The 26,767-nt window shown below is 23.8% G+C and overlaps 1 protein-coding gene across 4 annotated transcripts in view; it reads left to right on the top strand.

The window, feature by feature from the left end:
• LOC122506848 (neural-cadherin) overlaps window positions 1–26,767 on the top strand; it is a 227,424-nt gene that overhangs the window by 52,700 nt on the left and 147,957 nt on the right. For 3 of the 4 annotated variants that reach the window (XM_043619211.1, XM_043619210.1, XM_043619209.1), the window contains exons 2-8: window positions 10,018–11,352; window positions 15,860–15,868; window positions 16,342–16,533; window positions 19,350–19,596; window positions 20,212–20,431; window positions 20,831–21,107; window positions 25,144–25,739. In XM_043619211.1, coding sequence (XP_043475146.1) covers window positions 10,062–11,352; window positions 15,860–15,868; window positions 16,342–16,533; window positions 19,350–19,596; window positions 20,212–20,431; window positions 20,831–21,107; window positions 25,144–25,739 — 2,832 coding nt within the window. In that variant the 5' untranslated portion in view covers window positions 10,018–10,061. The remainder of the gene's footprint in view (window positions 1–10,017; window positions 11,353–15,859; window positions 15,869–16,341; window positions 16,534–19,349; window positions 19,597–20,211; window positions 20,432–20,830; window positions 21,108–25,143; window positions 25,740–26,767) is intronic. The other variant, XM_043619212.1, reaches the window with a different exon arrangement.

The raw sequence follows: 26,767 nt of genomic DNA, 5'->3' as shown, positions 1-26,767 counted from the left end.
AAAAGCACAAAAATAATGAAGCTAAATCCCATAAAAGAGTAGAAAAAATGTTGAATTTTAAGAAATTCGGATTTTTGAATTTTTGATAATTTTCTCTAATTTTAGATTTTTTACCAAAGAGTCGAGACTATTAAATAAGTAAAGTATTTTCCAAAAGCACAAAAATAATGAAGCTAAATCCCATAAAAGAGAAGAAAAAATGTTGAATTTTAAGAAATTCGGATTTTTGAATTTTTGATAATTTTCGATAATTTTAGATTTTTTACCAAAGAGTCGAGACTATTAAATAAGTAAAGTATTTTCCAAAAGCACAAAAATAATGAAGCTAAATCCCATAAAAGAGAAGAAAAAATGTTGAATTTTAAGAAATTCGGATTTTTGAATTTTTGATAATTTTCTCTAATTTTAGATTTTTTACCAAAGAGTCGAGACTATTAAATAAGTAAAGCATTTTCCAAAAGCACAAAAATAATAAAGCTAAATCCCATAAAAGATAAGAAAAAATGTTGAATTTTAAGAAATTCGGATTTTTGAATTTTTGATAATTTTCGATAATTTTAGATTTTTTACCAAAGAGTCGAGACTATTAAATAAGTAAAGTATTTTCCAAAAGCACAAAAATAATAAAGCTAAATCCCATAAAAGAGAGGAAAAAATGTTGAATTTTAAGAAATTCGGATTTTTGAATTTTTGATAATTTTCTATAATTTTTTATTTTTTACCAAAGAGTCGAGACTATTAAATAAGTAAAGTATTTTCCAAAAGCACAAAAATAATGAAGCTAAATCCCATAAAAGAGAAGAAAAAATGTTGAATTTTAAGAAATTCGGATTTTTGAATTTTTGATAATTTTAGATTTTTTACCAAAGCGTCGAGACTATTTAATAAGTAAAGTATTTTCCAAGAGCACAAAAATAATGAAGCTAAATCCCATAAAAGAGAAAAAAAAATGTTGAATTTTAAGAAATTCGGATTTTTGAATTTTTGATAATTTTCGAAAATTTTAGATTTTTTACCAAAGAGTCGAGACTATTAAATAAGTAAAGTATTTTCCAAAAGCACAAAAATAATGAAGCTAAATCCCATAAAAGAGAAGAAAAAATGTTGAATTTTAAGAAATTCGGATTTTTGAATTTTTGATAATTTTCGAAAATTTTAGATTTTTTACCAAAGAGTCGAGACTATTAAATAAGTAAAGTATTTTCCAAAAGCACAAAAATAATGAAGCTAAATCCCATAAAAGAGAAGAAAAAATGTTGAATTTTAAGAAATTCGGATTTTTGAATTTTTGATAATTTTCTCTAATTTTAGATTTTTTACCAAAGAGTCGAGACTATTAAATAAGTAAAGTATTTTCCAAAAGCACAAAAATAATGAAGCTAAATCCCATAAAAGAGAAGAAAAAATGTTGAATTTTAAGAAATTCGGTTTTTTAAATTTTTGATAATTTTTGATAATTTCAAATTTTTTTCCAAAGGTTGGAGACTATTAAATAAGTAAAGTTTTTTTGAAGAGCACAAAAATAATGAAGCTAAATGCCATAAAAAAGAAGAAAAAATGTTGAATTTTAAGAAATTCGGTTTTTCAAATTTTTGATAATTTTCAACAATTTTTGATTTTTTACCTTTTTTACCAAAGGGAGGAGACTGTCAAATAAGTAAAGTGTTTTTGAAGAGCCCAAAAATAATGAAGCTATAAATGCCATAGAAAAGAATAAATGTTTAACTAAATGTTTAATTTACATTATTTTCCATTTGAGTATAATAATTGTTGAAAATTATTTCTTGTAATAAAAAGCCTAAAAATTCGATTTGAAAATATTCATAAATAAAAAACATGTCATTTTTTTGATCGTTCGAAACTTTAGGGAAATAATTTTCAATATTTTTAACTTCGCAATTAAAAAAAATCCAAGACTTTCTCACTTTTGATGAGAATGTAATTAAAAATAAAACTTAATTTTAATAAGTAACAAACATTACTTTTTAATGTGTTATTTTTTTAATTATATAAATTAATTAATTAATTCTAAATATATACTTTTTTCAAAATAAAGAATATTTTTTTTCTTTTCAAAATTCTAGATCAAAAACGTGAATATAATTTGTTCACAAACATTATATAAAATGTAATAACAGAAAGCGGATATTGTATTTGGAAGAAAAATTAAAAAGGAAACAATTAACATAATTGAAATTGCGACATTAATAAGGTTGTAAAATTGAAAAAAAAGTGTAGGGAAATCATAAAAATGAATAGTCGCATAAAAATGTAAAGTAATGTAAAATTGAAGAGGAGCGGTTATAAAAGTAATAGCCGACATATAAGAGAACCATAAACTAAGAAAATAGAAAGCAAATTTCCCGAGGAAAGAGCAGAAGAAAGAATAATATCCAAATAAATAAATAAACAAACATTATAATTACAAAAAAATTACAAAAGTAATTCTTCATTAAAGAAAAGAAATTCATAATTCTTTCTTCTTTCTTTTGTTTAATAAATAAATTCTTTCGAGAAATTTTATTAAAATAATAGAATATTGAAAACCATCGAAGTAAGAAAAATTTTTGGAAATAATTGAAATTTTGCAATGAATTTTATAAAAATTCCTTAAAATAATTGAACTTTGTCGAAGATTATTGTTTGTTTATTTATAAAGATGATTGAATTCTTGACCACAATTTTTAAACATTTTTTGAAAACATGTAATTGAATTTTTGCGAAAAATTTAATTAATTTTGAAAATAATTAAATTCTTGTGGTGAATATTGTTATTTATGAAAATAATTATATTTTGCATTGAATTTTATAAAAGTTCCTCAATATAATTGAATTTCGGCGAAGAATTTTTATATTTATAAAGACAATTGAAATATTGCCGAAAATTCAACTTAAAACGTCAAGGAAAAATTCTCATTTTTAAGAATTTTAATTTTTTCAAGGTTTTGTCATAAAATTCAAGGTGTTTTCAAGGAGAAAAAAAATTCAAGTACTTTTCAAGGTTTTTAAGATTTTCAAGGTAGCTGGACCCCCCAGCATGACTTGTAGAAATTAAAATTAGCAACATTAAAATTGTAGGATTAAAATTAGCAAAAAAAGACAAAAATTAATAAAAAAAAGAAAGACGAAAACAGCGCTCGAGCATTGTTCGATAAAAACAAGGAGGGAAAATTTGATATGAAAAGTTTTTGTGTCTTCAATAAATTTAATCGTGAAATGTAACACTCGAGCCTTTCATACATAAGAAACAAGAGACTAGTTGAAGCCTCATTGCTCGGTTTATAAGCCGTGTGTGTTTTTTAACTCGTGTCTAAGTGGCAATGCGCCCAAGGCGTCAGTAATTAATAAAGTATCCATTTTCCTTCCGCTCCCCCCTTTCGTCGTAGTTGGGTTCTCGCTCAATTCCCTTCCCGTCTGATAATTCTCAAGTTCGCTCCCTCCCTCTTTTCTCTTTTTTTTCTCTCTTTCCCTCGTCTGCAATCTTCAAGTCACATATATAGTCGCAGACTCCGTGTTTTCTCCCCTCAAAAACCAATGATGAGATTCTTTTATGAGTTGTATTATTATTATTATTATTGTCAGTTTGTTTTGCCATCTCTCTCTCTTTGCTATATATTCTCCCCCTTGGCACGGTTCTCGCTCGAGGCTCAGGACTTAAACGAGCCGCGGCTGACCTCACGTCCGGTCTCTCGACTGACGAGAATGGAATAAAACGGAACGAAGGGTTACTAAATAACAATAGTAAATTCGTACGCGCTGGTTCTTATTTCCGGTGCGTTCGTGTACCGATATAAAACCATTGTAAACGTCACACTGGGAGCGCAACTATTCGACACTTGATTGCAATGCGTCTATATTTATATATATATTGCTGAATAAGCTCGTGCGGAGGTAGCAATTTGTAATTTTGTATAATTATGTACACGCTCGCAATAATTCGTTCATGTGGTTTTACATACCCCGTTTATATACATCTATAGTTCCTGTATGTGAAATTTGAATAAAATCATTTTCATTGTCATTTGAATACTTCCATTACATTTCAAAATTATCAACAAAATTCTAATTGCAATGAAAAAAAAAGTTAAATCTACAAAAAAATTAAGTAATTATTTTTTAGGAACTAACAATTATTTCTTTAAATAATCATTTTATTCATTATTTTTATAAACTATTTATTTCTTTGCTTATTATTCTTTTATTCACCTTTTTTTTATTTAATTCTTTTACAAGCATAACCTAGTAAAATGATTTGCTCCATCTCTATTACATTATAATAAACTGAACCGAATTGAATTATTTTTTTAAACTAATAACCTTTTTTAAAAACAGTTATTTAATTCTTTTCTTTAAACTTCTATTTTTTAAATTAATAATAATTTTTTTTACATTTTTTTCACTAGTAATTATTTTTTTAATTAGTAATTATTTTCTTAATCAATCAATTATTTATTCAGGGTGGTCACAAGTTTCAGTAATGTAATTTTTCGAAAATAATTGAATTTCTTAAAGGAATTTTTGTATAATTTAAAAATACAAATTAATTTTCTGATGAATTTTAATTAAATATTTTGAACAATATTATTTTGAAAAATTAGAAACTAATTTTCATTAATTTTCATTTTTAAATTTACCTTTAAAGATTTTTCATCAAAATTTTTAATATTTCAATTATTTTCAAAATTTACAATTCAAATTTTTCAAAAATTGATTTTCAAAAATTGTAAATAAATACTTGAAATATATTAATGATTTTCAATTAAATTTTACAAAATTTCAACTATTCAAAAAGGTTTTAATTATAGATATATTTGAAAAGTTTGTTTATTTTCTTAATTACCCTGAAAAAAATTTTTTTTCCTGACATTTCCCTGACTTTACTGACAAAAAATTGGTTTCCCTAATTTTTATCTGACCAAACTGTGATCCTTAATTATTTTTTAATAATTATTTAATTATTTTTCTGAACTAATAATTATTCTTTTAACAATTATAATTTATAATCAATCATTATTTAAACTAACAATTATTATTTAAAATGAATAAAAGAATTTTTTTTAAACCAATAATACAGCTTCAGCATAAAGTTAAAATATTTCCATTAATTTAAATTTAGAGAGCAAAAGAGTAGAGAATTAACGAAAAAAGGTTTTCACTGTATACTTGTTTACCGCGAATGAAAACTTCATCAACACGCGTTTAATTGGACTTTTTATCAAATCCATTGTCCACCGAAAATTGACTTATTGCACCCTGATGGTTTTTTATTTATCTTGAAAAACAGTGAATAAATTATAAATCAACATTTTATTTCCCAAGTGAAATGAATTTCAAACAAAATGAAAATAATTAAATCCATTATTTATGTGTATGCGAGAGTGTGAGAAAGAGAAAAAAAGAGTGAGAGAGAGAGATATCTGCGTGTGTAAATGACACAATTAATATATTATGTAAATTTAGCACTTTTTTTGTCAATTATTTACATTGCAATGCTTTTTGAAATTACGACTGAAATTATACCATCAATCTTTCTCTGTGAGAGAAAAATTAAACAAAATAGACAAAAAATTATTGTGAGAATAACAAGAAAATTTTCACATGTATCATAATTGTGATAACATTCAAGTTGTCTATTTTGCAAGAGAAAGAGAAAAAGGGGGGAGTCATTTAAAGCCGATTATGTTGTACGTTATGTAATATTCATGTGTAAACATTCTACCAACATTATATGTTTATGAATCTTATAGCTTATGTTCTATTCATGATACCCGCATCGTTTACATTATATGAGATGATCTTTCTACACACATATTTGAATAGTCAAGTTTGGAAAAAATTTTCCAAAATAAAAATTTATGAAATATAAATATTTATTATTTTTTTTATATTATTATTCGATTTATTTTACTATTATTCATTATATAACTTAATTTTTTATTAAAATTTCAAAATACTGTTAGTTATAATTAAAAATAATAATTGTTATTAATAATAATTATTAATAATAATTGTTTTTAATAATTATTGTTAACAATAATTAATATCAGCAAATACTATTTTCAATAATTATAATCAATTACCAAGAACTATTTATAACAATTGTTAACAATAAATGTTGTAAACAATAATTATTATTAATCCAACAAATTTTTAAAGAATACATTAAAAAAAATTTTTTAACAAGTCAAAAATATTAAATGAATTGATTTTACCTCTAACTTTTCAACGATGTTGTTCGTAAACAATGATTCCAACTCCAAAATGCAACAATGAAAAAACGCTTTGCTCGCGACATTGACATTTTGAGGTTAGGTTGCAAAATGAGTATTAAAATAAAAACTTTTCTTCCAAAAACACAAATACAGTTAGATGCATTCGTATTTATCACTAAATAATCAACAAATAGATAAATAACTGCCGGATTTCTTTGTAAACTGCAGATTTAGTTGGATTTTCAATTTTCACTAACATTGCAGTTTCCCACAAAAAATTTCACGAATTTTGGATTAAACTGATTATTATTCATTGAAATTCACAAAAAGATGACAAAACTAGCAAACTGATTGCATTTTTAAAGGGAAAATAGAACAAAATCACTAGGAAATGGATTGTGAGCAGCAACTTTGCTGGCAAAATGCGTGCATGACGGGAAATGTCAGCCATTTTGTCTACTAGTCACGTGATATCTAGGAGAGCGCTCTCATTGGTTGCTCAAATAGAGCGCAAAAAGCATTCAAATTCAAATAATAATGTTGCATAAAACTTATTTAACACAATAAAATCATAAAATATAATTAATATTAATAAATAATATTTATAATGAAACAATAATTAAATTATTAGCTATTTTTTTAATAGTTGTTATTAATTTAAAATAAAATAGCTAATATTTTCAACAATTATTGTTGTCAGTTTTATAATAAACTAGAGAAATAAATAAAAAGTTATTATTGTAAATTATTATTAACAATTATTATCAATAATTATCAACAATTATTTTCAATAATTATCAACAATTATTTTCAATAATTATTGACGGTAAACAATGATTTACACTCCAAAATGCAACAATGAAAAAATGCTTTTCTGGCGACAATGACATTTTGAGGTTAGGTTGCAAAATGAATATTAAATTAATTACTTTTCTTTCAAAAACACAAATACAGTTAAATGTATTCGTATTTATCACTAAATAATCAACAAATAGAGAAATAATTGCCGGATTTCTTTGTAAAATGCTGATTTAGTTGGATTTTTAATTTTTACATACCTTACAATTTTTCACAAAAAATTTCACTTATTTTATATTAAACTGATTATTATTCATTGAAATTCACAAAAAGATGACAAAACTAGCAAACTGATTGCATTTTTAAAGGGAAAATAGAACAAAATCACTTGGAAATGGATTGTGAGCAGCAACTTTGCTGGCAAAATGCTTGCATGACGGGAAATGTCGGCCATTTTGTCTACTAGTCACGTGATATCTTGGAGTGCGCTCTCATTGGTTGCTCAAAAAGAGCGGAAAAAGCATTCAAATTCAAATAATAATATTGTGTTGAATAAGTTTTAACTTATTTAAAACAGAAAAATTATAAAATATAATTAATAAATATTAATAATGTAACAATACTGAAATTATTAGCAATTTTTTTTAATAGTTGTTATTAATTTAAAAGAAAATAATTTATATTTGCAATAATTATTGTTGTCAGTTTTGGAATAAAAATAATAAACAAGGGAAATAAATAATTATTATTATAAATAATTATTTATTACTGAAAATTATTGTACAACTATTATTTTAATTAACTTTGATTAACTGAATAATTCAATTAAGGTATTTGTCGCGTAAATTCGTTTTCGACAGAATTTTTTTAAATTTCACATAATTATTCTTTGGATATTTATCTACAAAATAAGGCCTATTAAAATAAAATTGACCGTCTGTAAGTCTCAAAAAATGAAATCAAAGTTTCGATTTTTAACATGTACGGTATAGGAAAACCATATGAAAACCACAGATTTTTAATTTTTGCACTTATACTAATCGACAGATTTTTTAGAAAAACTAAAGTTTTATTTATTGAACCAAAATGAACTTTTATAAAAAAAAATGAAAATTTTTCACCGTCTTAATTAAAAGATATTTAACATCAAACTTGAAAAATTATTTTAACATTTACTGTAAATGACAGGTGAATTTGTAAACGTGGCAATAGCGCTTGTTAAATACTACAGCTTGTCTGCTACTTTTGGAGCGAAATTTTAAAGACGGCCATATGCCAAACTTGCGACGTTGCCACGATCGTTTTTCATGCGAGAGGTTATGAATATACATTTAGAACATCTGTGTGTCAAACTGTACGTCCGCAAAAGTTTTTCGGAAACTCGCATTCATAATCGTTTCATAAGTACAGTCAACGGATACAAACTTTTGACAGTGACCAGTCGCGCGACAAATACCTTAACAACTACTATTTTCAATAATTATTTACAATTATTAACAATAAACAATAATTAGCATTATCGACAATTATTATTGTCAGTTTTGTAATAAACAAGTAAATATTATTGTTAATTAATATTATCAATAATTATTATTGTCAATTATTATTACTATTAAAAATGAACAATAATTATTATCAATAATTATTTACAATAATTATTAACAATAATTATTTACAATAATGTTTAACAATAATTATTTACAATAATTATTAACAATAATTAATGTAAATAATTATTAACAATAATTATTTACAATAATTATTAACAATAATTATTTACATTAATTATTAACAATAAACATTAACAATAATATTATCGACAATTATTATTATTAGCTTTGTAATAAACAAGTGAAATAAAGAAATAATTATTTCTGTCAATTATTATTATTAATGATTATTAACAATAATAATAATTATTATTATTATTATTATTATTTACAATAATTATTATTATTAAAGATTATTAACAATAATAATAATTATTATTATTATTATTATTATTTACAATAATTATTATTATTAAAGATTATTAACAACAATTATTATTGTCAATTATTATTGTCAATTATTATTATCAATAATTATTATTAACAATTATTATTGAAAATTATTATACAACTATTGTTTTAATTAACAACTATTATTTTCATTAATAATTTAAAATTAAGACAATTATTATTTACAATAAACAATAACAAGAATTAATATATGGACAATTATTATTGTCAGTTTTGTAATAAATAAGTGTAATAAACAAGTAAATATTATTGTTAATAAACAAGTAAATAATATTGTTAATAAACAAGTAAATATTATTGTTAATTATTATTGATTATTAACAATAATTATTGTCAATTATTATTAATAATACTAATTAACAGTAATTGTTATCAATAATTATTAACAATTAATATTATCGACAATTATTATTGTCAGTTTTCTAATAAATAAATGTAATCAATAAATAATTATTTTTGTTAATTTGTATTATCAAAAATTAATTATTATTAGTATTATCAATAATTACTTATAATAATTATTAACAATAACTAGACTCAAGTTATCGCAGACTGAATTTTCCATAAATTATCGACGACCTTAATTACTGAAAACCTTCGACCTAATCACGAGAGACTAAAGTTATCAACGATTTAAGTTACTAAAATCCAAAAGTTAACAAAGACTAAATTTACTAAACTATAAAATTAACAGTGACAAAGTTACCAATTACTAAAGATAACAAAAGACTGAAATTAACAAAAACTGAAATCAACAAAGACTAAAGTTAAGGAAAATGAAAATTATCAAAGACTAAAGTTAGCAAAGATGAAAATTAACAAAGACTGAAGTTATCAAAGTCTAGAGTTAACAAAGACTAAAGCCAACAAAGACTGAATTAAAAAAATAATTAATCATCCAACGAGTGATATTGAATTGAAAAGAATAAAAAAGAATGAAATTCGAAAACTTGACTAAACTCGATTTCTATTTTCTTTTTTTTCAGAAGAGGTCATCACTCATGATCTAGTAAAGGCTCCTGAACCCAGGATGTGGTGCATAGCTGTCACCGTAGTTCTACTGGCGTCCCTCGCCAGTGCCAAGGTGGCCGTCCTGCCCCACGATGTCTACCCTGGATTCGAGGTGACACATTTTCAGAATGGCAAACACAATTCCAATTATCGATTACTGGAGACTGGATTCTCCAAATATTTCACCGTCCTTGACAATGGAATTGTCATGACAACATCCGATCTCAGTCCACTAGTCAATAGGCCCGTGAATCTTGTTGTACTCGAGGAACTCGCCAATAAAACAGAAACGCACGATCTTCATCTTTACGTGATAAATCGAAGAAATATGCTCACCTTCACTCACGATCAACTTGGCGATGGTGAAATACTCGAAAATTCCCTCCCCGGAATGATGGTCGAGGGTTTTCCCGTTTTAAGAGCACGTGGCAAATTTCCGGTTCACTATACAATTCTCCCCGAGGACGATGGCGATCGACCATTTGTTCTCAGCGACACAATTACCAAAGAAGTTGGCTACAATCTCACACTCAGAAGTCATAAACAAGGCGTTAGAGTTGTCTCGACACGACCTCTGGATCGTGAGAGGAAGAAATTTCACAAAATTGTCATTCACGCGTCAGACAATGATTTCATAAGTTCATCAAAGATCAGTGGAATTGTTCAGGTACTCGATGAGAATGACAATAATCCTATTTTTGAAAATGTCCTTTACACATTTGAAATTTCGCCGACAAATTTGAAAACATTAACCAAAGATATTGTGCCACAATGGAAGAGATTTTCAACAATTGGAAAAGTTGTTGCTACTGACGCTGATGGTGATAAGTTGGCTTACAAGTTGCTCACGCCAAATAATATGGTTATCATTGTTCCGCAAACTGGTGAATTGCTATTGGCTGGCGAACCGGAAATTGCCGCTGATGAAGATGAGGAATGGCAACTATTGGTTGAGGCGCACGATCTTCGACTTCCAAGTCGAGTATCCGAGGCACCTGCCAGAGTTGTTGTTAGATTGTTGACTTCGCCGCCAATTGAGCCTGAGGTACACAAGATTCAAAAGAGGCGTGTCACGAGGGCTGTTAGGCCAACCAAGAAGATTGAATTTACCGAGGCCGATGGCGATATTGAGGGAAAAATTGCATTTTACCTCGAAAAAGAAACGGAACGAGAGACATACAAAATTCGTGATGAAAATAAATGGGTGACCGTTGGATCAAATGGTTCCGTTCGAGTTCAACAAAAATGGGACTACGAGGAACTTGGTCCCGAGAAAACAATTGATTTTTGGGTCACAATTCACAATGCAGGTAAATTTTACAAAAATTATTTAGTCAACAATTTTTTCCCTTTAGAATTATTCCCCCTAAAGTTTCGAAAGTTCAAACGAACGAAAAAAAAATGTTTGTCTTCCAATTTAAAAATAAAACAAAAAACATTAATTTATTCAATTGAACGTTAATTATAAATACAATATTTTGAAATAAGATTCGAATTCAAAAGGAAAATATAAGATTTGAAAAAAATAAGTAATAAAATTCGAATAAAAAAAATAAATAAAATTCCAATTACAGGGTTGCCATAAAAAATTAATTTTGTTTTTCCCTGATTTCCAGCCAAAATTTTCCAAAAAATATCGTCGATTACTTGAACTTTCGAAACTTTAAAATTATTTAAAATCCTGCAAAAAAAATTTTCCCTGTCCATTTTTTTTTTTTTTTTTGAAGTAATAAATCGCAACTTTAATAAATTTTCCTCAAAACTAATAATTTTTTCAATTTGAAAAAAAAAATTCAATTTTATATTCTAAGGGAGTGGGAATGGTGGATGCCATAAAAACCTTGTAAAACACCACTTTTAAAATGAAAGCAATAAAATATAAATTTCAATTATAACAGTCAATAAATAAAACAATCAAAATTCACTCACCACTTTATCGATGAAGTCAAAAAATCCATTAGTTTTCTATTTCCATATTTTTGAATTTGACAATCAGAAAGACAGGCGGGCTTTGAAAATAATGTTTCTCCAGAGAAGTAAAAATTTATCCACTATTTGTATATTTCCATCATTTTTCATTTCTAACTGATTGACACACTGGCTTTAAAAATTTTCTCTCCGGAAAGAACCTGAAAAGTATTGATAAAAAAATTAGAATCCGCAATAATTATAAAGTAAATATAATAATTATTTAATATGAAGCAAATTAAATTTTGTAAACAAAGTTAAAAATTCCCTATAATGAAAACATTCGTAAATGAAAACATTTTATTTTACTATTTATAAATTTATAAATAAAAAGTAAATAATTTCAAAGAATGTATAAAAATAAATATAAGAATACAAAATTTAAATTTTTATTTAGAAATTAGTATCTTTATTATTATTATTCATGAAAATTTTAATCATAGTCAATAGATAATTTATGCCACTTATATATTTAAGTAAGAAAATTAAATTTTATAAGTGTTCCAAAATTAATAATAATATTAATAATAAATATAGAACAAAATCGGCAAAAAATAAAATTGATGAATTATTTTACTGCGATTACTAATTTTTGTGTAGGGTAGATAATAAATATAATTGTTTAATAAATAAAGGTTCAAAATTAACTGCAATAACAGTTAATTACTACTGTTTTTCTGTAGGAAAATTATGTGCGACAAAAAAAAACAAATTAGGTACATATTTCGCAAGGCGAAAGACGGTCACAATGTAAACCGATACATTTTTCAACAAAATAGGAAAATATTTTTTTTACTAGACAAAACTATTAAAAGAATTAATTTTTACCTCCAACTTTTCATTGATAGTGACGGTAAACAATGATTACAACTCCAAAATGCAACAACGAAAATACGTTTTGCTCGCGACATTGACATTTTGAGGTTAGGTTGCAAAATGAGTAATTAAAATTTAAAATAAAGACTTTTCTTCCAAAAACACAAATACAGTTAAATGTATTCGTATTTATCAATAAATAATCAACAAATAGAGACAAAACTGCCGAATTTCTTAGTAAACAGCAGATTTAATTGGATTTTCAATTTTCACAAACATTGCAGTTTTCCACAAAAAATTTCACGAATTTTACATTAAACTGATTATTATTCATCGAAATTATCAAAAAATTGACAAAACTTGATAACTGATTGCATTTTTAAAGGGAAAATAGAACAAAATCACTTGTAAATAGACTGTGAGCAGCAACAATGCTGGCAAAGTGCGTGCATGACGGGAAATGTCGGCCATTTTGTCTACTAATCACGTGATATCTAGGAAGGCGCTCTCATTGGTTGCTCAAAAAAAAGCGGAAAAAGCTTTGAAATTCAAATAATAATGATAATTAAAACTTAACTTACTAAAATTATAAATTATTAATAATTACTATAAATTTATAAATATTAATAATAATTATAAATAGTAAAATAATTATTAAAGAACAATTCAGTAAATAAATTATAAAAATTGATATTTTATTTTACTATTATTATTTATTATAAAAACAAATAAAAATATATATATACTAATAATATTAATAAACAATATTAATAATACAATAATTGCTAAATGCCTAAATGTAAAAAATAATAGGAATGTAATAAACTAAAAAATAATTTCACAATTGCGGGAGAAAATCGGAAAAACTTTTTCAAATTTTTCATTAAATACGAAAAAAATTTGTTTTAAATTAACAAAACTGCAAAACCTTTTTTTTACCTGAAATTTGTTCACTGAGCACGTCAACATTGATTCCATTCCCATTTAACAGCAATAAAATAATCGTTTTGCTCGTGGATTGACATTTTGAGGTTAGGTTACAAAGATGAATATTGATCATTATTTTATCGACTTTATCTCTTCAAAATCGATATTATAGTTAAATTTCTCTATGTCTATCAATTAATTCACAAATAATATTAGAAAAAGCATCGGATATCTTTAGAATCTTTACAGAATGTGTATTTTCTCCGATTATTAATTTTCTCAATCACTATTTTAGAAACGTCAGATTTACATAAAAAATTTCGCGTATTTTACATTAAATTGATAATTATTGTCTTTGTAATTTAAATCTTAGCGAAATTTGTAAAAAGATTATATTTTTAATGCGACAATTGAATAAAAATCAGTGAAAAACAATAACAATACGCAGTGACATCTGGCCGGTTTGCGTAATTGACGGCCATTTTGTCTTCTAATCACGTGATACCGAATATTGCGCTCCTATTGGTTGCTCGAAACGAGCGGTAAAAACTTTTGAATTCAAAACTAAAAACTTATTGAGCACCAAAAACAAAATGTTATTGTTAAAAATGTTATTTATTATTAATGTTAATAGTAGTAAATGTTATACTGTATTTAATTACAATAAAAACTATATTATAATTAATTATAACAAATATTAATTATAATATGGTAATAAATACTATATTAAAATTAACAATAATATAATTAATAATAATAATAATTAATAATAATATTGTAATTTATAATAAATATATCACTGTTAATAATAAAATAACCATAAAAAGCATAAAATTACATTATCGAAAATTAAATTAGGACCGAAATAAATAAATTTAATTAACTTTTAACCGATAATAATCAGTTTAAATAAAAATCGTGTAAATAAATACAAAATATCAAAGAAAATAAAAAATTCATTAATATAATTTGAAACCGCAGTCTACTGAGGATATTACATTATAGATTAATTACAATTATCCAAAATTTTGACAAATATATTTTTCCCTACGTAATGAAAATATTAATTTAATTAAACGTTTTATTCGTTTTTCTCATTATAATTATCTATATTGGCATGCAATTAAAATTGGAAAATTTAATTACAAAATATTGCTATGAGAAAATCAATGTATCACTGATTATATAGAGATTGAAATATTAACTGCAAACAAAATTTACGATTAATATAATAATTAATTTACTGTCAGGATTTGTTGTAAATTTTCCATTTTCTCTTTTTCTACTTTACTGCGATGGACATTTTGTAAATATATATTTTCTTTCTCTTCAAAAGAGACGAATTTTTTTTAATTTCAATCGATTTTTGATCATTATATTATAATAATAATAAAAATAATAATTAATAATATTTTTGTATTCTTGTTTATTGTTTATTATATTAATTATATGAATAATGAAAATAATAATTAATTATCTAAATTTTAATTAGGAAAAATCTTTAATTTTTGATTTTTTGTTTGTTAATTATTATTATTATTTGTTTATATGAAGTGATTATTATTTGAATTTTATTTTCCCTCATATTTTTATTTTCCGATTTTATTGGACGATTTAACAATTGGCAGCCCGCTGTTCTATTTACCCGGGCGATGTCCCGTGTCAATTTCACGACAGTACAACTTTGATTTAAGAATTAAAAAACTCTTTATTATTCTTTACCTCAAAAGCCACGGATATAAAATGATTTTTTCCCCTCAAAGGTGGTCGGCTATTTTTTAAATGCACAGACGTCAATTTTTTTTCTATATCTCTCTTTTCACATTCCCTTATAGGTATATAGACACTTTTGAAAATATTGTCATTCACTATTTTTTTTTTTTTTTAATATAAAGCCGTTTGTTACTTTTACACAATCGGTTTATATAGTTTTTTTTGGGAAAGGTATATTATCCTTTGCACCCTCATACATTATTTATCAATGCAAAAAAGTAGAATATTCATTCGAAACAATTTTGCCAAATATAGCAAAGCACATTTTATATACGCTAACAATCACTAATATTGATTTTTTTCCCTGCTTTTTCCATTCATGGCTTTCAAAAGGACTACAATGTAAGTAAATCTGTTTTCTTCATTATAATATGGTTGCATGTTATTCATAAAAAATAATATTTTCACATTGTTAACAATTTGCAATTTTTTATTTACATTAACAAAAAAATTTAATCCTTCATTTGTATTTCTATTTTATTTCTTTGCTTTTGCGGATCATTGGAGGTTTTGCAATATTTTATACCTTAAATATTTAAATATCAATTACAATAATATTACAATAAATTAATTTATTAAAAAATTTATTGTTATCGTGTAAACTTATAATATTTCCTTTAAATTTAATTTAATTAATTTGATTAAAATGTCCTTTAAAAATTCTTAAATCAGAATTCAAAATTCGCTACAAATGTGGTATATTCATAATTAAAGAACAATAATGTCGAGAGAGAAAAAAAATCTTCATAAAAATGTATTTTTCGAGGATTCAAATTAAAAAAAAAAAATTTTTTTTTTGTTAATTAATTCTATAGACACTGACAATCAACGAGTGATCATCAATGTGAAAGATGTCAACGATGAGCCTCCATACTTCATTAACAGGCCATTGCCCATGCAAGCAGTCGTGCAATTGAACGCACCACCCAACACGCACGTGTTTACACTCCAGGCTCGAGATCCTGACACCGATCACAATATTCATTATTTTATTGTCAGAGATCGCAGTAAGTAAAATATATCAAAAATAATTCAATAATAATAACAATAAAAATTTATCAATAAAAAAAATGAAAAATGATAACAGAAAAAAATTTCCTAAAATTACCGCTTTCAGTAATATTAGCGATCAATACCCCAGCACCATTTACCACTGGGCGTGCGCGACTAACACTCGCGGGAATTGAAAATAAGGGTATTTTTTTGATTCTGAGAGTAATATTAGAGAAATACGAAAAAAAAAATTTTTTATTTCCCACGTCGAAAAATTCCATGGATATTCCATGGAATTTCCGTGGAGATTCCGTGTAAATTCTGCAAGTTTTATATTTTAATATTTCAACATTTCTATTATAAGAGTCTAATAATAATCTTTGTTGGAATTTTTTTGCAAAACTTGAATGAAATACGCATTTTGCAAAAAAATTCCAACAAAGCTTATTATTAGATTCTAAAAATGATTAGATACTCAAAAAACTGTTCTATTACATTAATTTTAAAAAATAAAATATTTCCCATGAATTCAATTATTATTTTCATAAATAATAAAATTTCCCATGAATTCAATTATTATTTTCATAAATAATAAAATTTTTCATAGGATTTCAATTATTTTTAATACAATTTTAAATAAATTCCACAATAAATTTAATTATTGTGACAAAATTTTTTATTTATAAAGTCAAATAAATTTTTAAGAAGAATTTTATTAAAATTTTGAAAATAATTCAATTCTTGCTAATATTTTTTTAATTCATTAAAATAATTGTATTTTTTCGAAGGATTTTGTTAATATTTCGAGAGTAATTCAATTTTTCTCGAAGAATTTAATTATTTATACAAATAACTTAATTTTTGTAAAGAATTCTATTAAAATTTTGAAAATAATTTGTAATCTTTTCAAAATTCAATTATTTCTATTAATTAATTCTTTAATGGTGTTAATTTTCAATTATTATTTAAAGTTTTAACTGAACTTCATTTTTAAATCAATTTTTATTCAAAAATTTTACTAGATTTCAATTATTTAAATACAAAAAAAAACAATTTATTGAATTTTCTTAAAGTTTCTTAAATTTGAATTATCATAAAGATTTTTATCAACAAATTTTTAAATAATTGAATTCACAAATTTTTTTACAAGAATTTAATTACATTTTACAAATAATAAAATTCTTCGATGAAATTTAAATATTTTCAAAATTACTATTTTAATAAAATTTCTTAAATAAATTCAATTATTTAAAAAAAATTTATTAAAAATTCGTTGCAAGAATTGAACTATTTTCATAAATAATAAAATTCTTCACAAGACTTCAATTATTTATTTAAAAAATAATGTAATAAAAATTCTTTACAATAATTCAATTATTTTCCTAAATAATAAAATTCTTCACAGGATTTCAATTATTTTTAATACAATTTTATGTAAATTCTTCGAAAAATGTAATTGTTTTCAAAAATATTCAAAATTCAAATATTTTTGAAAATTATGCTATAATGCTTCTAATATTCAATTATTATGTAAAATTTTAACTGAAATTCATTTTTAAATAAATTTTTATTAGAAAATTCAACGAGAATTCAATTATTTAAATATAAATAAAATGCAAATAAATAATTTATTGAATAAATGATTGTTTTTCAAAATTGAATCCTCATAAAGAATTTTATCAACAAACTTTTAAATAATTCAATTTTTCTACGAATTTTAATAAAATCTTCAAAAATAATTACATTTTTCAAGGAATTCGATGAAAATCGTATTAAGAATAATTGAAATTCTATGATTAGTTTTATTATTCATGAAAATAATTGAATCTCGGTAAAAATTTTTATTATTTTTGAAAATAATGTAATGTTTGCTTTAAATTTTATCAACACTTTTTTAAAATAATTAAAATCTTTTGAAAAATTTTATTATAAATTTGTAGATATTAGAAATGATTGAATTGAGGAAAATTTTTGAAAATAATTGAAATTTTGTCAAGAATTTTATTAAAAATTTTGAATATTCAATTTTTTTCAGTACTTTAATAAAAATCCCTGACTTTTCCCTGATTTTCCTGACCAATGACAAACCTGGAAATGTTAAAATATTTTGAAAATAAAAAATTTGCAGAATTACAACATTGCTTTTTTAATTTTTAAAAAATTTTTAATTTAATTTTAAATTTTATAATTAGACAATATATATGAATTACTAAAATTTTATAATAATTACTAATACTTTTTATTTCAATCAAAAATTGTTATTACATCACTGCTTATTATTTTTAATTTAATTTTACTGTTCGAGAGGAAAATTTCACCACAATTTTCAATTGAATTTCAAATTTTGTAGTTAGTTAATTTATAAATTAATTCATATTTTAATTGTAATCAGAATTTAATTTAATTCTCTGAAACTTTTCCCAACCAAGCGAAAACATTTTTTTCAAATTATATTTGAGGAAAAAAGGGACATAACTGTAATCCCTGGTATTTATGTTATAAAATTAAACACTACAATTGTTAAACAGAATTTATTTAGTTTTTAGAATTTTTTAGAGAAAAATCTAAATAAAAGAGCAATTTTTCTATTTTAAACTACTAAACAGAATTTACGTTGTTTTAGAATTTTTAGAGAAAAATCGAAATAAAAGAACAATTTTTCTATTTTAAACTATTAAACAGAATTTATTTTGTTTCTAGAATTTTTTAGAGAAAAATCGAAATAAAAGAACAATTTTTCTATTTTAAACTGTTAAACAGAATTTATTTTGTTTTTAGAATTTTTTTTAGATAAAAATCGAGATAAAAAAACAATTTCTCTATTTTCTAGCTGGTGGTCGCTTTGAGGTTGACGAAAGATCGGGTGTCGTAAGAACAAGAGGCACGGATATGTTTCAATTGGATATGGAGTATGTGCTCTATGTGAAAGCCGAGGATCAAAATGGTCGCATTGATGAAAGAAAATTTCAATCTACACCTGAAGAAAGATTGTCAATTGTCGGTGGTAAACGAGCACCACAGTTTTATATGACTGCCTATGATGCTGAGATTCCAGAGAATCAGAAAAAGGACTCTGAGTATGTTAATTATAATTATATTTTTATTTCCTTACTTATTATATTTATAACTTCTAATTTGTACATTGAAAAATAATTTATTTCATCCAAATAAAATTTGTTTGAACCAACTGCAATTTATTTGGACCAAATAAAATTAATTTAAACCAAAAAAAAAAATTATTTGAACTAACTAAACTTTATTTGAACCAACTATAAAATTTGTTTAAACCAAATAATCTTTATTTAAAATAAATATACTTTATTTGAATCAACTAAAATTTGTTGAAACCAAATAATCTTTATTTAAACCAAATAAATTTTATTTGAACCAAAAAAAAGTTTGTTTGAACCAAATAAACTTTATTTTTACCAGCGAAAATTTATTTGCTGCAAATAAACTTTATTTGAGCCAACTAAACTTTTTTTGGTTCAAACAAATTTTATTTGAACCAACTAAAATTTATTTGAACCAAATAAAATTTTTTTTAAAACAAGTAAAATTTATTCAAAACAAATAAAATTTATTTGAAACAAATAAAGAATTCAGTCGACTCTTTTTGAATATTTCTTCCTCTTCGAGATGCTTATGCATTTTGTTTCTAAGTATAAAATTTTGTGTTGTAAATTTTTCAGCATAATATCGGTGAAGGCAAAATCGTTTGCCGATCGTGAGATAAGATATACGTTAAAAGCTCAAGGACAGGGTGCGGCAGGAACATTTAATATTGGACCAACTTCGGGAGTTGTGAAACTAGCAAAGGATCTGGATTTTGAAGATCTTCGACAACCGCATATTTATACTCTTGTTATCACAGCGACCGAAGATTCTGGTGGCTTTTCCACTTCAGTTGAGGTGAATTCAAATAAAAATTGTTTTCCAATTTTCCATTCTCTTCTTCTTCTTCTTTTTCTTCTTCGTCTTCAAATAATAAATTTATTGTCCTGGAGTAATGCTCCAAAAAACTCTTTTTATTCTATTTATTTTATTTTTTTACAAATCTATTTTTCATCTTTTCTAGCGTAAGTAATGCTTTTCAGATAATAATAGTAGGGAAATTTGTTTAGATAAATATTTTTCGAGTGCGTCGTTCAATTGGTTAAATTCTGAGAATTGTATTTAACTAGGTACTAATAGTTTGAATAAATATTGCAATTATTTTTTTTTTGGATGATAATTACTTAATTGTATTATACAATTAGAAAAATGAAGTAATCAATAATTTGTTTACTGATACGGAATCTATACCAACAGCTTACGATAAGAGTATCGGATGTCAACGATAATGCGCCAAAGTTCGAATTACCGGATTATCAAGCCCATAATGTGGATGAAGATATTGCACTAGGAACCAATATACTCAAAGTTAAAGCAACAGATGCTGATTCTGGAGAAAATGCTGAAATCGAGTATTTAGTTTCTGACGATCATTTCAGCGTGGATTCGAATGGTATCATTGTCAACAATAAGCAGTTGGATGCTGACAACAATAATGCCTATTATGAATTTATCGTCACTGCCAAGGATAAAGGTGAGAAGGATAGAAATTTATACAATTCCTTATTTTTAAATGTATGTTTTCCTTAAAACAAAATTTTCGTATTTTCATCCACGTCGAAAAATTCCATGGAAATACCCCCTGGAAATTCCGTGGAAATTCTGCAAGTTTTCTATTTTAATATTATTTTAACATTTCTATTATGATTAGAGTCTGATAATAAGCTTCGTTGCAATTTTTTTGCAAAACTTGAATGAAAAACGCATTTTGCAAAAAAATTGCAACAAAGTTTATTATTAGATTCTAAAAATGATTAGACACTCAAAAAACTGTTCTATTACATTTAATTACGAATTTTTTTAATTGTAAAATTATTCCAAAACACCAAAAAATTATTTTTTTAAATAAATACTTAATCATTATTATTATTCCTTAGGAATTAAAATTTTCAAAAAATTACAAATTCCAACCTTTATGAAATTCAACAAATTATAAGAATATCATTACAAAACGTGAAGATATCGATCACTCCGAGTCGAAGACTCGGAGTTATTGATGTCTTCATGTTTTGTAATACTTTAAATTTCCATAAAATTTTTCAAAAAAATATTAAACTATTTACAAAAATTTTAATAAAATCCTTCCCAAGAATTCAATTATTTTTACGAATAATAAAATTTTTCACATGAATTCAATTATTTTCATAAATAAAATAATAATAAAATTTTTCATAGGATTTCAATTATTTTTAATACAATTTCAAATAAATTCGTCAAAAAATTTAATTATTTTGACAACATTTTTTTGCAAAAATTCAATTACGTTTCACAAATAATGAAATTCTTTAATGAAATTCAAATATTTTCAAAATCTACTGTTTTAATAAAATTTTTTAAATGAATTCAATTATTTAAATAAAATGTAATAAAATGCATTGCAAGAATTCAATTATTTTCATAAATAATACAATTCTTGACAGGATTTCAATTATTTATAGAAAATTAAAGAAGAAGTTGCAAGAATTGAACTATTTTTATAAATAATAAAATTCTTCACAAGACTTCAATTATTTAAAAAAAATTTTTTAAAAATTCTTTACAAAAATTCAATTAATTTCCTAAATAATAAAATTCTTCACAGGATTTCAATTATTTTTAATAAAATTTTAAGTAAATTCTTCGAATAATGTAATTATTTTCAAAAATATTCAAAATTCAATTATTTTAAAAAATTAATGCTATAATGCTTTTAATATTTAATTATTATCTAAAATTTCGAATGAACTTCATTTTTAAATAAATTTTTATTTGATAAATCTACAAGAATTCAATTATTTAAATTAAAAAAAACAATTTATTTAGTAATTTGAATGTTTCTGAAAATTGAATTTTCATAAAGAATTTTATCAAGTAATTTTTAAATAATTGAATTCTTTCGACGATCTTTAATAAAATTTTAAGAATAATTATACATTATTCGAGAAAATTAATTAAAATTAAATCAACAGTAATTTAAATACTGAGATGAGTTTTATTATTTTTGAAAATAATTGAATCCCTGTAAAAAATTTTATTATTTATGTAAATAATTGAATTATTGCGAAGAAGTTTATAAAAAATTTGTACATTTTTTTCAGTAATTGAATTCATTTGGAAAACTTTATTTAAATTATTATTTTGGAAAATAGTTGAAGGTTTGACAAGAATTTTATTATTTATATAAAATATTGAATTTTTGACAAGAATTTTATTCAAATTTTAGAAAATAATTTAATTTCAGAGAAGAATTTTATTATTTGTATAAAATATTGAACTTTTGACAAGAATTTTATTACAATTTTTGAAAATAATTGTATTTTAGAGAATGATTTTATTATTTATAAAAAAAAATTGAATTTTTGACGAGAATTTTTAAAAATTGTTTAACATAATTGAATTTCTGCGAAGAATCTTATTACGTTTGAAAATAATTGAATCCCTGTAAAAAATTTTATTATATTTATGAAAATAATTGAAGTATTGCGAAGAAAATAAAAAATTTGTAAATTTTTTAAAGTACAAATTGAATTAATTTGAAAAAGTTTATTTAAATAGTAGATATTATTTTCATAAATAATACAATTCTTGACAGGATTTTAATTATTTAAAAAAAATGTAATAAATATTCGTTGCAAGAATTGAACTATTTTCATAAATAATAAAATTCTTCACAAGACTTCAATTATTTAAAAAAATGTAATAAAAATTCTTTACAAAAATTCAATTAATTTCCTAAATAATAAAATTCTTCACAGGATTTTAATTATTTTTAATGCAATTTTAAGTAAATTCTTCGAAAAATGTAATTATTTTGACCAAAATATTCAAAATTCAATTATTTTTGAAAATTCATGCTATAATGCTTTTAATATTATATTATTATGTAAAATTTTAACTAAAATTAATTTTTAAATCAATTTTTATTAGAAAATTCAATGAGAATTCAATTATTTAAATACAAATAAAATGCAAATGAATAATTTACTAAATAAATGAATGTTTTTCAAAATTGTATCCTCATAAAGAATTTTATCAACAAATTTTTAAATAATTCAATTATTTTTCGACGAATTTTAATAAAATCTTTAAGAATAATTACATTTTTCGATGAATTCGATTAAAATTGTATTAAAAATAATTGAAATTCTATGATAAGTTTTATTATTTATGAAAATAATTTAATTAAATTTTATTATTTTTGAAAATCATGTAGGTAATGTTTGCTTTAAATTTTATCAACACTTTTTTAAAATAATTGAAATCTTTTGAAAGATTTTATTATAAATTAGTAGATATTAGAAATGATTGAATTGAGGAAAATTTTTGAAAATAATTGAAATTTTGTCAAGAATTTTATTAAAATTTTTGTAAATTCAATTTTTTCCAGTACTTTAATAAAAATCCCTGACTTTTCCTCGATTTTCCTGACCTATGACAAACCTGGAAATGTTAAAATATTTTGAAAATAAAAAATTTGCAGAATTTCCATGGAATTTTTCGACGTGAGCAGATTGAATTTTTATTTGAAAAATTTAGTGGATTATAGGTTTTATATTCTCCCCTGCAATTCAGTTTTCTTATGCTTCGAAAAGAAAAATATATTGAGGGAAAAACTAATTTTCCCGGCAATTGATAATTTAGAAATAAACTTCCCGTGTAACGTTTATGTGTATACATTTTATTTCTCTCAAGGGACTTTAAATACCGCAGGAGTTAGTTCCCTCTCGTTACTCGATTAATGTTGCAAGACATTTTTATTTACCTCGTAAATCAATGGAAAGGCAATATTTCCCACCACAATTCATGCCTTATTTAATACCCCCAACAATTGATTTTTATAAACACTAGTTTCTATTATAACAAATCAGGGTTGACACAAGTTAGGGAATTTAGAGAAAAATTCAGGGGAAGTGGAATTGGTCAGGGAAATCAGGGAAAAGTCAGTGAAAGTAGAATTGGCCAGGGAAATCAGGCATTTTTATATTAAAAGTACTGAAAGAAATTAAATTTTTAGAATTCATGGGAAAATTCTAAATTTTTGTGTCTTTTTTGTTTGTTAAGAGTGACTTTTTCACATCCTTTATTTTTGTTACCCAAATTTTCTATGTACTTTATATTTTAATTTCTATATTTTTTACTTCCTTAATTTTTTACATACTCATATTTTTTACTCACTTTTTTTATTTTTACATTTTATATTTTTTCCTTCTTGTATTATTTACTTCCTATATTTTACTTTCTGTATTTTTGACTTCCTGTATTTTTAGTTTCTGTATTTTGGTGTCTTCTTTGTTTGTTCAGAGTTTGAGGGACAGAAAAAGTGAATGAATGAAAGAATGAAAGAACACTCAAATTATTATAGTCAATTATAGTTAATTTTTCAATTCTGAAAACAGAAATAAATAAGTAATAAAAATTTGCCATCCCAATGAGAAAATTACTAAAAAAAAATCCTCGATTCCAAACAAAGTGATAATATTTTTTTGATGGGACAAAATGAATATTTCTCACTACAAAATTTTGAATTTCAGGCGAACTGTCGAAAACCGGTACGGCAACAGTGCGAATTTACACAAAAAATAAAAACGACGAGGAGCCAAAATTTTCGCAGCAAGTTTACACGCCGAATGTGGATGAGAACGCTGGACCAAATACACTTGTGACAACGGTGGTTGCGTCCGATAAGGACGGTGATAATGTGCGTTTTGGTTTTGTTGGCGGAGGAACGAGTTCGGGACAATTTGTCATTGAAGAAATAACAGGCGTTATTCGTCTTCATTCAAAGGAGATAACATTGGATCGCGATAAGTATGAATTAAATGTGACGGCAATGGACGATGGGGCGTGTTGCCTCGATGGCGATAAAGTTATACACACGAGTACTGCCGTTGTCGTTGTATTCATTACCGATGTCAACGATAATAAACCAGTGTTTAAAGATTGCGGCACTTATAATCCAAAAGTCGAAGAGGGAGCACCTAATGGAAGTCCAGTTATCAAGGTGCAGGCAACAGATGAGGACAAAGGTGTCAATGGTCAAGTGAAATACTCCATTGTTCAACAGCCAAATCAAAAGGGGACCAAGTTCACTGTTGATGAGGAAACTGGTCAGGTTTCAACGAACAAGGTAACTAATAAATTCAGTTTTTTGGGAATTGAAAAAAAACAAGAAAAATAAAAATTATTTCACTGATTAATAAAATGTATAGTCTGTAAATTTGAATGAGTTAAAAATTAGATTTAGAAGCAAAAAGTCAGTCACTACACCCAGAGAAAAGATATATTTGTCTCAGAACCAACCAGACTTTTTATTTGTTTCAAATAAATTTTATTTGGTTTTAATAAAATTTTATTTGACTGAAATAAAATTTTTTTTGACTCAAATATATGTTTTATTTATGTCGAATAAAATTTTTATTTAAAACAAATAAAAAGTCTAGTTGGTTCTGAGACAAATATACGTTTATTTAACTTAAATAAAATATATTTGGTTTAAATATCATTTTTCTCTGGGTGTAAAATTTAGAATTTATTTATTTAGAACTTATTATTCTGGAAATTATTAAATTTTTTATTTTCAAATATAAACTTTCAAATATCAAAATACATAAACTTCAAATTTTTGGAAAGATTTCAATATTATTTTCTAAACTTTTAATAAATTCTTCAAAACAGTTTAATTATTTTTATAAATAGTAAAATTCTTCACAAGAATTAAGTTATTTTTATAAATAATAAAATTCTTCTCAGGAATTTCATTATTTTCAATGCAATTTTAATAAAATTTCACTAAAAGGTTCAATTATTTTTAAAAATTTTTAATATAATTTTTCAAAAAGAATTCAATTATTTTCTTCCCAAGAATTAAATTATTTTTATAAACAATAAAATTCTTCTTAGGAATTTAATTATTTTCAATACAATTTTAATAGAATTTCACTAAAAGATTCCATTATTTTTGAAAATTTTTAATATAATTCTTGGAAAGAATTCAATTATTTTCTTCCCAAGAATTAAATTATTTTTATAAATAATAAAATTCTTCTGAGAAAATCAATTATTGAAAGAAATATTTTTCTGAAGAATTTAATTTGGATTTTTGTTAAATAAAAATTCTTCACATAATAATAATTCACAAAAAGGATTTAAAAAAAA

The sequence above is a fragment of the Leptopilina heterotoma genome, unplaced genomic scaffold (genome assembly GCF_015476425.1).
Source record: "Leptopilina heterotoma isolate Lh14 unplaced genomic scaffold, ASM1547642v1 Lhet_44, whole genome shotgun sequence".
Taxonomy (NCBI): Eukaryota; Metazoa; Arthropoda; class Insecta; order Hymenoptera; family Figitidae; genus Leptopilina; species Leptopilina heterotoma.
The sequence above is the reverse complement of the archived record's forward strand: the minus strand, read 5'-3'. Positions and strand labels throughout refer to the sequence as shown.